Source organism: Eucalyptus grandis, chromosome 1, assembly GCF_016545825.1.
Source record: "Eucalyptus grandis isolate ANBG69807.140 chromosome 1, ASM1654582v1, whole genome shotgun sequence".
NCBI lineage: Eukaryota > Viridiplantae > Streptophyta > Magnoliopsida > Myrtales > Myrtaceae > Eucalyptus > Eucalyptus grandis.
Genome location: NC_052612.1, coordinates 48,240,426 through 48,253,093, shown reverse-complemented (window position 1 = coordinate 48,253,093; position 12,668 = coordinate 48,240,426). Strand labels below are relative to the sequence as shown.

Here is a 12,668-nt window from a genome sequence, read left to right as displayed (position 1 = left end):
TAGTTCAGATTTAATCATGGTTGCAGTTCAGTTTACCAGGCGATCGATCAACTTGTAATAGTGAAGGATAAATTAAAAGAAAATGTGGAGTAGCATTGCAAGTGTACAGAAATCCAAACTAATATTCACATTGTGAGGCAACCGTAATCATTGGAAGAATTATTCAAGGCCCCTATAGAAAAATGAGAACCTTGGTATTATGCTAATCCTCATCATCATCAAACACGACCCTCAATCTTCTCCCACCAATAGCCTTTTGGGCTATAGCAGTAGAGGGAACGTCATCACCTGAATCTGCCAACTCATCATCCATTTTCTCTAGTGGGGCATCATTTGCTTGTTCGATGGGTGAACCAAGATTGTCACTGATGCTGCCAGTTATTTCAGCTTCAGAAGTGCCCTTGGAGTTTAAACTGTTCAAGAAAACACTGTGTTGACCCCCCGTGGCTTCAACATTAATGGGCCAGTTTTGTTCATCCCTGGTGCAAAACAAGTTTAATCTGCTTGAGAGAATAATCCAAGCCAGTTTGACCTGAGCGGGTCAATGCAAATCCACATCCATAATTATGATGCTTGGCAATTTCAGCTCACAAAAGTAAGTCATAGAAAACATTCATTTTCTCTGTTTCAAGACACTTCCATGGGTCAATATTCAGCAACATGTTAACTGAGAGAAATCGATAGTTTGAGATCATACATACATACATACATACATAAGCACGTGCACAATATACATACATGAATACATACATACATACATACACAGATAAATTTTGTTGCAGATGAGTGAAGCCTTTTAACCGATGGCTGCAGTCATCTATAAACAGTAGAAGAGGGCCAGAAGAGTACTTTAGCAAGCAAAAAGTTTCTTCTTAGTTAACATACCCTTCTGCAGAATTTTCAACCATTGCCTTGTCGCTCTCTGTGTCCAATAAGATCCCCTCTGACGAAGTTATTCTGATGCTCTTATTTGCAAAGCTCCTGATCTTTGATGATGTGGTGAGTTTTCTACTTCTATGAGCAAAGAGAATGTCAGGGGCATGTCTATTTGTGGGCATGTGTGCATATATCTAGAATGACAAATGCAGAATAACAAAAACCTACGGTCCCCATATATCTGCAGGGGAAACACAAGGCAAATTTGCAGAACAAGTTTTACTTATCTTTAAAACTTGAATATGGGTCTAAAGGTTCAGAACACTAAGTAATGAGAAAGATATTGTGTAGCCATTCAACTAGAAAGATTCACGTCTATGGAAACACATTACTTGTATATAACTTTCTCTTTCTCATTAGACCTGCACTCGGGGTATTCTCCTTCTAAACTGAGTGAAAATGGCTATTTAAGATCCGCCACCAACAGTTTACAGAATGCTAATTGTTAAGTTACTTTATTAAGTTTCCTTTATTATCAGAGTTTTATTTCCTTTTTTACTTACATAAGGTTATATACAATTTATATTCAATATATTATTGTTTCTTATATACACTTTCTTTCTTTTACGTTCTCTTTCTCCTCCTTCTCTCTTCCTTCTTTCTCTCTTTCTACTTGCTGCGGGTTCTCTAATCAGTTTTGTGACACTAATCTTGGGTAGATTTCAATAAACTTAATGCACATTTTTATGGTAAATCATAGTGGATTGTCAAAATAAATAGATGTAAATGACATGATGATCATGCAATTACATGCTCCAACTGCCTACATAACTGAGGTACTACTTGGTAAGCGGTTTTCCATTTAGCCTGTGAATAACTGTACTATCAAATAATGAATTGGAGAAACTGAACATGAATCTGAAGAAAACTAAAGGAATGCTCCACATCCATCTTCAAGTTGTAAAGTTTCAAAGACGAGATCATACATCTATAGTTCTGGCACTACTTAGGAGAATCTTATATACTGCCTAAAACTGAGACTAAAGCAACTATAGCCTACAGCTTTCCTTAAAAGACTTACTTCAGGACTGAGCTCAATGTTTCATCATCAGAATTATCTTCCAACAATCTTCCTTCAATTTCTGCACTCTGCAATTTACTGCTGGAGAGGTTTCTATTTTCCTTGTTTCTTCCCCTGATGGCAAGTACAAATTTGGGATAATATTAAGCATCCGTTGCTGTGGAAGATTTCTCAAGTTGACAAAAACCTTATGTCACAGCCATACAAAATATAAGGCAGGGAGGATCGAGATTCAAGACTAAGATGTGGCACGTTCCTCTTAGAAAACAAAGCTGCGAACATGACACCCAGCCGTGGAATGATGTTAGATTTGACAGAAGTTGAGAAAATGCAAAATGGGTGGCAGTTTATGTCAAGGAGCGTGTGTAACAAAATTGATGAAGGATGAGTCATGTATACACCAAAACCTAATTGCCAGACCCCTTCTAAATGAAATCTATATAATTAATAAAAAAATGACTACCAACAACTGATTTCAAGTGGACCAATGGTGTAACAGAGTACATGCATTGGTTTTCAAGACCCCAAATACAGATGAAGGGAGATAATTGCCTTTGATCAGATGTGCAACCGACCATGGTTTGAAGGGCTGAAACAGACTCGAGACCAAACCACTTTCCCCTGGACTAGTATGAGCTGCCCAGTCAAATCCAGTGTTTCGAACAATACAGTAAACAAATAGCATAGCTATTGTAACAGACTTGTTTTGTTCTTTAAGAATGGCAAGCACCGTGTACCTAACATCTGGGGATGCATGAAGGGATAAGTCGAGTCAAATTACCTCAGCCTCAATGATAGCAATGTCTCATTGTCCGAATCCTGCATTTCATCAGCAGAATGATCACTAAGATTCTCATCTCTCAAATGCAAGGTGGCTTCAGTCTTTTTCTGTTGGGGAACACGTAAACCTAGCTGTTTGAGTTTACGAGCAATTTGTGCAGGTGTGAATACCCTATCACCATCCAACGCGTTTGCAATCATATAGCTGCACCTTTTATGATCCTTAAACCTGTCATACCACATAACTTTTAGCATCAGTGGTGCAAAGGAAAGGGACAATGTCCTAAAAAAGTGGAGAGATGATGATTGGGCAAAACTCACTTCTCGAATAAAGTTCTAATAGCTGCCTCCTGATCTTCACTTAATGCACGTACTCTTTTTCTTGCATGCCTGAAGCAAAACAGAGCATCAGCATTTCACATAACACTCAAAGTTCTCTATGAGCACATCCAATGTTAGTACCATGGCTGCAAAGATAAAATCCTATTAAAGAAGAAAAAATGAACCTATTTCAGTCTTAATTAAACAAGGCAACTTCATCTCTATCATAAGAAAAAGCAAAAGCATACTCCTGCTACTATTCCTCTTATCCTATTAATGTCATCTCTTCTCTTCTATGATGCTCGTGTCAGATTTTCACAATCTTCTAAATGAAGAAACAGGGGATTTGTGCAATCTCATATTCCTAAGGAAAGATTGATTTATGGGTACTAACAAAACATAGACAATATATTCCTTGTTTCCTAAGGGAGTTACTGTGGACCGACCACACAAACAAAGAACCAATTTCCGACTGGACAAAAGAAGCAACAAGAGTTTACTTCTTTGCTGGACCAACATTTGTTCAAGGCCCAGCATCTCAATGTCTGAATAACTTGAGCAGTACACAAAACAGGAAAAGAGAAATCTATGTAAGTGTCCATACATAAGGCAATTAACTTTTCTTTACAACACAAGCATTCAGATCGGTGCTTACAAAGGTAGTCTCGTTGAACGATCAATCAAATCCTGTGACTCGAGAGACAAACTCCCTCTTTCCTGTGCATCTTCCCCATCCTCAGGCTGACTGGGCTTTGAAGTTGATTCTTTATTGTAATGCATTCTGTTCCTTCGTGCAGTTCTCAATCCTAGTTGCTTAAGCTTGTTCCCAACTTGAGCAGGTGAAACTTTACAATCAGGATCTAGAGCCTCCGCAATCAAATGATTGCATTTTTGTTCATCTTTGAACCTATAACAAAATTAAGCAGCACAAAACACTGAACAGAATGAATGAACAATCGCTTGATCCTTAGGTAAGGCATGAATAATGTTCTAGAGCCATATGACCAACAAAACAACATGTAACTACTATCAAAGCACTTTTGAAAGAGTTTTTCTTTCTCTCTTTCTTTTTTTTCAGAAAAGAAAATGATCCAACATTACTATGGCACTCACAAATTATTAGTAAGGAGGAATAATACTACTCACTTTTCATAGAGATCTCTGATTTTGGAGTCTAGCTCGTCATTAAGAACGAGTCTTCTCTTTCTTTTGGAAACCTTGCCATGGTCATGGTCCAAAGAATTTCCACTGCAACAGCCATTTCCACACTTAAAGCAGGGAATTCAAGGGTAATTCAGTATTATTTCTTCAAGTTAGAAAATCTAGTACCAGTCAAGTTTCTCTTTCCCATCGATGTCAATGAGTGAACTGGTGATTTCTGGTGATTCATCAGAGTCTACATTGTCTCTGGAAACATGGAGGACATGATTTATATAATATCGACACAGTAGCAAAAGCTTGCGATCGCAAAATCGTTAAAATAAGGAAATCACAATGAAAAAGCAAAAAGTAGCTATCTGGATTATTCGTGTTTCAGATAATATTATTGCAGAATGTGTAGTGCACATGAGAGATTTTAGGGTTTCTTACTTCTGGTACCCTACATCATGACTTATCACCACATCAGCTTCATCTTCACCCAAGGCATCTGCTATGCTCCTACGAACCCATCCTGTAGTATGCATGGAACCAATTTCTCCATATCCATTCTGTTTCTTCAACTCGCTGACCTCATGCAATAAATATTCGGCATTAATATAGTGACACTCTTTGCGGGTCTTCCAGAAGAGCACTTCCACAAAAAGAAGGGGTTGTTGTTTCATCTTGCGTAGCATTTTCCTGACTAAGTTGGTCAAAAAGTCCACTATTTCTGTGTATTCCTCATTTGGACAAGACTTCTGCTCAACCAATATTTCGTGAAATATAGACAAGAGTGATAACTGCAAAATGTTTTAGGACTCTTTAGATATTGAGAAACTTGATAAGTGAGTATCCAAATTTCATAAATAAAGAATGCGTCCTTGACCTGATATAGCATTGGAGAGAGCTCCAGATCATCAGCAATCCTCCTCAGAATTGATATTATATAGCGATTTGTGTTGATAGAGTTGCTCTTGTAGAACTTTAATAACCAACACAGATTATGGATGATGCCATTGTTTGCAAAAGCTGATACTACAGTAGACACTTTAAAATCAACTTCATCATATTGAACAGTTTGTTCATCACCAGATGAATCACCTGTACTGTAACAAAGATCATGGGGAGGATCAGATTTTCCTGAACATAGCAGATTGTTGTCAGTATTCTGTTGCTCCATGGTAGATTCACCATGATTCTCTGAAATTTCAGCATCAAGAAGAATGCCAGTTTTCCCACCATTAGAATCTGTATCTAATTGGCCATCTTGGTGACACTTGTCTCCAGAAGCTAATTTTTCACTACTAGATATAGCAATTTCATTCTGAACAACAAGACAATCTGCCGAAGGTTCCATGGCTGCTTCTACTTTGTCGGTCACCCTTTTCCCCGTTCTCCTCTTTCTGGATTTTTTTGTAACCTATCAAAATGAGTTCTTTGAGAAATATATAATACTGAGATAGAGGGCATTTATAAACCAGAAAGATAATTGGGCATGCAATCATTTGCAAGATAAAATCTATTGAAATAGAAAAGTAATCTGTAAACATCTGATACGGCAGTGTGAGCACTATAAAAACAATCCACACATGCTTGACAAGATTATGAAGACTGCATGAGTTTACTCCAAAAAGTTCATTGATGATATTCCTCATAATTGGGCAAATCATATTGGCATCTGATAATACAAGCTCAAGAAATAATCAAACCCCATTATGTCAGTATCACTGGTTCCTTGTGCAAGGGAACATAAGCATAATGCATGACTGCAAACTATTCTGCATTGGTGTCCCAGTATGTTGATTTTGGGTGTGTGGTGATGCGTTCCTCAATAGAATCACATCGTAGGTATACAGCACGAACAGAAACAGACATCGACAGAAGATGACAAAAATAATGGATGGACATAACGACAGACATCAACTCCTCTCTAGAAAAACAGATAATTTAAATTGGACCCGGCTTCAGGCAGGTGGTGACTCTAGCACTCACAGGATGTCAACTTTGATACTGCATAAAGAATGAGTCATTGCAGATGCTTGTGGATGAAGAGACCAAAAATTTATGTGTAGGTGAAATGTATGATATGCTGCATTTGTAGCATTCATCTACCAGGCATTTCTTACTGCAGGATTAAATGATTTTCTACATGATAACAGGGCCTGCACCTGATTATGTATTCCAAATGAGACAAGACTCATTAATTTGTCTCCTCCTACAAGAAAGTATAGCACAAAGAATCAATAGGTCCACCTGAAATTTACTTGCCACATAAGTAAAAGATCGGTTCTTGAGGGAGATGAGCAGCATGCAAAAGTCAATGGTCCTAACCACAAATTAATGTCCTCATCTTTTTAACCTTAGATATTATTGCATTCTCCCCTTTCTTACCACTTCTGATACTACAGATGGCAAATGGATAAACACTAGCTGAGAACAAAGTTAAATCATAAAAAGCCTCATGGTATCACTGTGAAATGCCATCAACAGAGATTATCCAATGAATCACCTCAACCAAGTTGCCAGAAAAGTGCATATTTCCCATCTTGTACAATTGTCACATACCCTTAGTGTTCCGCGATCTTGAAGTCTCTCCATCAACTGCGTGATTGTGTGAATCACTTCCACCAAATCTGCAAGATCACTGATAACGAGGAAAAAAGAAAATCAGGGAAGGAAAGTTCGATTATGAAATAATGCTATACACACATGAGAAGTTTGCTGGAAGCAGATCAATTTCATTGACTTTTTACACCTGGCAAACTACAATGACAGAGTATAGAAAGTCAGGCAGTCAGTAATACTTAGGAGTTAGGAAACTATCCTTAGTACACTGCTAAAAAGGGCATGTAACCCCAGCTAATCTCACTACATAGTACAATATCCTCAAAAATCTCAAAAGTATGTCACTAATACTTCCATCACACAAAAGATCAAAAGTCAGGCAGCAGTACTGTTACCCACCCACCTTCCTCTGCTAGTATAGGGTTCAGGATATAGAAGGAAAGCAGACAAAAGTCAGAGAAAACATTTTAGTGGCAGGTACTTTTTCTCACACTTCATGTAATGTAGATCCACTTTGCATATAAATGAGGCAAAAGTAGTGTTATCTCAGGGAGGTGATTTCTCAGTGGGTAGCTCATCAGTAAGAACTAAGACTCCTCTTCTTTACCATATGACTTTTACAGGCAACATATATCATCTAAGTTTCAAATTATCAGCTGCTGCTTAATGATAGAACTATGTCCCAGCTTAAGGTAAAATGTTCAGAGAGCCAGCACTAGTAGTAATTTCACTATGTTATACAACAACAGCACATATGAAGTAGAAGACCTTCTAGGTTGCTTGTGAACATCGAACGATTTGACAAGATTGAGAAGGAAATGAGTCATTCCTTGATCAGTCTGATCGTAAAATAACTTGTAAAGAAGAACCCGAGCAGTCTGAGGCTCCCTGGAATTTTCTGGCAATAATTTAAGCACCAAATCTAGTGTCCGAATCTGCAAAAGAAGAAATTTTTAGGTGAGTAAACTAATTCCTTCCATAACAGTGCTTACTTTACGATCAGCAGGAAGACATCAAGTCATCACAACATCCCCTCCAACATCAGGATGTAGTTTAAAACAGTAGATAGGAAGTACAAATACAAAACTTAGGGGGGTTCCTCAACCATGTTTTGCACAAAAAACAAATCAAAACCACAACAATGAACAGTCTTGCGGTAAGTCCATGACAGCAGATTAGTTCTATTGTTTCATCCTATGATCCCAGTAGAAAAATAAAGGCCAACTAAACTTACAATAAAATGAGATATTTAGCGTTCCTTCTCAATGAACCCACTTAAGGATGAACCACCTCTCTATCGCGTGCTGCAGTAACTGATTAATTTTCTAATTTTATACCAATTGTGGTCCACAACTTATTTTGAATATCAAAACCCCACCATTCCATTAATATATGAAGACCACTATCAGATTAAATATTTAGTATTTACTCAGTCCTACTATGTTCTTATCATATTACACAGTTTATTAATTCCTTCAAACTATATACTTGTGCAATTGAGTAGGAATCTTTCCTTTCATTTCTTATGATGTACCTAAGTCCCTGTCACCATGGAAAATTTCATCTCCAATGCACATCTCTCATAACACTGCAAAAGATCCAAGTATCAATGCTCCAAAAAGTTATCAGTAATAAAATTTGCAGGAGCTTGAATACTAATCTCTCGTTCCTTTCTCCTAACAATGTAATCCATGACCTGAGTGAAAATTCAACATATTCACCCAAGCATCCATCAATACATGAGCAACATGGAAGATGCATACGGTCAAAACTTGTCCTCCAAGAATCATTTTTTAGGGTAGACAAAAAGAAATACTTACCATTGCTTTCAGAAGAGATCCTGCTGCAGATAAAAACTTGTAGTCTTTTGTTTCCTTTAATCCATCAAAGCCATCACGCCACCTCGAAATAACCATCAGAAACATAGATTCATTCATTGATGCAGCAATTGGCCTGCATATATCACCACTAAATAGGATGCCATCTTCATTGCTATGACTCGATAGGGAACTGCCCATCTCTGCATTAGGCTGTAATATAACCAAATATTCATATAAAATCTCACATGTCACTGGAGACTGATTACAAAATCTGAGCTTATGTATACTTCCCTCTTTCAGAACTCAAAAGAAGGAATACTAACCATATCTACTCCCACCAGAACAATGAAAAAAGTTAAGGGGCATAGGCAAACAAATAACAGTATAAAGATGCCTATCAAACCTATACTGAAGTAATAGGTTTTGTCAACTGCTCATAAACATTATTTTCCAAGGTTGTAGAAAGGTGACCATAAGCTCTGTGACAATATCCTCCCACAATGATGTATACAGATAGAACGATCTTTTAGAATTCAAATGTATGAATGAGATTTTAAACTCAAGCATAAGGAAGCATAAAAAAAGAAGCAATGTGCAATGCACAGGTTCAAATAATGCCCTCATACATTTGCTCACTTAGAAGTTATTCCTCTTTCTAGGAGGTTTCTCTCATAATCTCCTTCCTTGTGGCATTTCCCAATCTCGAAATTCCCCTATACCAGAAGAAGTCTACAGCATACATATGGGATTGATGTCAATCCAGAGAAAACAAACAGCAAAATTGATAACTGATCAACCCTGTACCTCACCGAGTGAAACCCAAATAAAAAATGCATTCATACTTCCCAAAAGTACATAATTCAAAACATGACCTACCCTAATTTTAAGAGGAAATAGTGCAATAAGATCCTCCACATTGCAGAGGATACAAGCAAATATGTGAATTTCCAAATTTAAATCTTACCTTTGATGTCGAAAATTTGTGATACTGGAAAGAAGTGACAAATTTAGCAACCTCAAAGAAGTACACCACATCATTTCTCTGAATATTAAGTTGTTCCCTCTCAATATCCTCGCAAACTGACTGCATCAAAACTGATACATGGACCAGATAAGTTTCAGCAATGCATCAGAGGGTGCTAAAACGAAATAATATAAATCATCCTTTTAGTTTGAAAAATACCATTGTAACCCCCAGATAGAAACTGATTCAAGAAACCATGAAGCAACTTTAAAATGTTATCAGTTGTTGTCGGTATTCTCCCCTGGTCCCATACGATCTTTTTTGTTGGACCCCGACAGAACTTATCAGATTTAGAGTATACATCGAGCGAAGCAGAATTAGGAGTTCCCTTAAGAAAGGCTTTGGAACCATCCTGAAAGAAGAAAATAGAGTTTACTAAGCTCAAAATTGATATGCAAGTAAAAGAAAAGGTAACTCGTACCATGGTAAATCGCTCAAATGTCCCTGAAAAATGTGAATAGCGGCTGCCATATTGTAGCCTGGAAAGCCTCCTTTTGTCCTTCTCCTCTTCAATAATTGATTTGAGGCCACTCAAGGAAGTTTTGGCTTCCGCATCCTTCATGACATTATTGTGAATGAATTCAGGACATGCATGTCAATCAACTATTTGTAAAGGACACAAAATAGAAGTCTACTCTAAATCTCAGCAACAAGAGATTAAACAAAAAGAAAGACCACTTATCAGGTTCTTTATCATGGCACAGTCAAATTGAGACACCAAATATGATCTATGTGGCTTCCATTCATGTTTCAGTAATATCACGCCAATCATTTTAAGATAAAATGGTCATTTTTCAGAAAATACAGAAGATTTAGTCAAGTACTCTCTTCTACAGTCTACATATTCCGATGTATCATAAACTGAAAGATGAGAATAATAGAGTTATACCCACCTTGAGACTATTCAGATGTGCTTTTGCGACCAACTCAGGATCTTGGCCATTAAATATATAGTAAAAGATTTCCAGCAAAAGCCAATTATCTTGATGAAGGTAGTCAGAAGACCCACCAATGTGCTGAGCAACGAGTAAAAATAGATCCATCACATTTTCACGGAACAAAAGCTCCAAAAATCTATCTCGAAGTGACAATATTCGAGTGGCAAATCCAGCAGCCTTCTGAAGTGCTGAAATGTCCTGGATGGCCAGTAGGTTTCGAAATAAAGTAAGAACGAGCTGCACTAACTTCCAGTCATCCTCTGTGAATACTTCACTGGAATGTATCCATGTAGTTTGAAAAAAATAAGAGCAATTTGTCAGTAACAGATGACAGAAACTAAAGCAATCCAAATCTCTCTCTCTCTCTCTCTCTCTCTCTCTCTTAAGTGCTGTGTGCATTACAACCAATACCGAGTCTGCAACATCTCTATCTTAAGTGCTTAGACAATGTACGAATAAAACAGACGGAATGGGATGAGTCGTGTCACCTTTCCAAGTTTTCCAGCGGGCTCTCAAGCAGCGAAATAATAACTGCAACTGTGTCACTCATGGTAATTGCAGATTTAAGATCCCATAAATACTCAATCTGTAGGTGAATACCGGAGGAGGTGGGCTCAATGGGCATTGTGAGAAACACCAAGACCTTCACTATAGAAAACCAAAAATTAATAATAAATCATCTCTTCTACTGAGACACAAGCTCAATGAACTTGCAATGCAGCATTTGAGATGTCAATTTACCAGTGTTCAGAACCAAGCTGCGGTCGTCTTGGCAATGCTCTAAAATGGGTATCAAGTCTTTGGACACGCAGTTCCATTTGCAGACTTGCTTGAAAACCTCTCTCGTCTGTGGGTCATCACGCCTGAGAAATCTCAGCAGATCCTTTAAATTATCTGGTAACAAGTGAACAAACAGCAGTTTATCTCAGCAGGTGGATAACTAATACATCACCTAGTTTAGTGAGATGGCATGTTAAAGTAAGAATAACAAAAAACATGACATTTGGACTTCCCTCTAGTAAAAGGTAGTCTATTATTTCTTTTCAACGAAGAGGTAAGGTAACACATTGATGACCAATTAGGGAAAGTGAAATCAACGAAAAAATATTAGTGAAACTATGAAATTGCAGTATTCTAGCATTTGGAGTCTAGGACGATGCACGTTGTTAAACAAAACTGCTTTTCATGATGTAGAAACAAAAATGAACGGAAAACACTCGTTTCCTGTCCTTCACCGACAGAAGGATCCAACAACAGAAAAAGACGGTTCACGGGGGGGGCTCGCCTCCTTATCCCCAACCCCGATTTGGTACAATTTTTAGTAGCAATCTGACATAATTTCTGATGGTTCAAGTAAAATTTCTTCGTTCCTGCCCCTGAACTGATATTCCACGTCGGTCACCCGATCCAATGAGCCATGCGCGAGAATTAGACGCGACGGATGGGAGCTAAGTTAACCATCGAACTTGGGCGATCAGAAACCAATGGGGGCGTAAACCCTAGCCGGAACCGAGAAAGTAGACAGTCGATCGACTCGACAGACGGACTCGAGTAGCAGCAGCACGACATCAACCCTTCGGCCGAGACCGAAATCCCTAGCTCTCTCTTCGGCACTTCAAAGGCGGGAAATCGCTAGAAAAAAATCGTCGTACCTAGGCAGTGCGCGCCCTTGGAATAACCGACGCGGTTGCCGTCGTCGTCCTCATCGACGATGCCGAGGCCGGCGCAGATCGCGGAGAGGCCCTGCGTGTCCATCGCGCCGCGAGCTCCGACGGATCGAGCTTCCGAGGAGAGATCGAACGATCGGAGAACTTCGGGGCGGAGAAGATGGATCGAGGATGAGGGACTGGGGTGGAAGAAAGGTGACGGAGGATCGAAAGGAGCGATGGAGTGCGGAGGTTTTGGGGGCTGCCTGTCCTGGTGGGCGCCAAGTTATCGGATTTTCCCGCGCTGGACATTTGAGAAGGAGGGATGATCGAGTGCTCTTTTACTATGGTGCGGATGTTAGAACCGCTTACGTGGCGGGCCTCCACACGCAGCGATATTTTCATCTGACTCATCGACAAAATTGCAAAATTTATATACTGGATCTTGACAATCAAGATAAAATTCTGTTTGTTTAT

The 12,668-nt window shown here is 38.6% G+C and overlaps 1 protein-coding gene across 3 annotated transcripts; it reads right to left on the bottom strand.

Moving 5' to 3' along the window:
- Positions 1 to 31: 31 nt before the first annotated feature.
- Positions 32 to 12,452, bottom strand: LOC104447916 (topoisomerase 1-associated factor 1). 3 transcript variants are annotated; one of them, XM_010061663.3, is made up of 20 exons: positions 12,198 to 12,451; positions 11,287 to 11,439; positions 11,034 to 11,193; positions 10,501 to 10,819; positions 10,029 to 10,163; positions 9,767 to 9,959; positions 9,548 to 9,678; positions 8,584 to 8,793; positions 7,532 to 7,698; positions 6,764 to 6,842; positions 5,085 to 5,618; positions 4,649 to 4,998; positions 4,388 to 4,465; positions 4,205 to 4,306; positions 3,714 to 3,965; positions 3,059 to 3,127; positions 2,739 to 2,966; positions 1,958 to 2,071; positions 886 to 1,014; positions 32 to 479 (listed from the first exon to the last, which is right to left on the bottom strand). In XM_010061663.3, exons 1-20 carry the CDS (start codon positions 12,298 to 12,300, stop codon positions 203 to 205), a joined length of 3,783 nt encoding a protein of 1,260 aa, XP_010059965.2. In that variant the 5' UTR covers positions 12,301 to 12,451; the 3' UTR covers positions 32 to 202. The 3 variants fall into 3 exon arrangements, with proteins under 3 accessions (XP_010059965.2, XP_010059979.2, XP_010059988.2); XM_010061677.3 differs by lacking the exon at positions 3,714 to 3,965 and having other exon boundaries at positions 12,198 to 12,452; XM_010061686.3 differs by lacking the exon at positions 12,198 to 12,451 and having other exon boundaries at positions 11,034 to 11,188; positions 11,287 to 11,413.
- Positions 12,453 to 12,668: the final 216 nt, after the last annotated feature.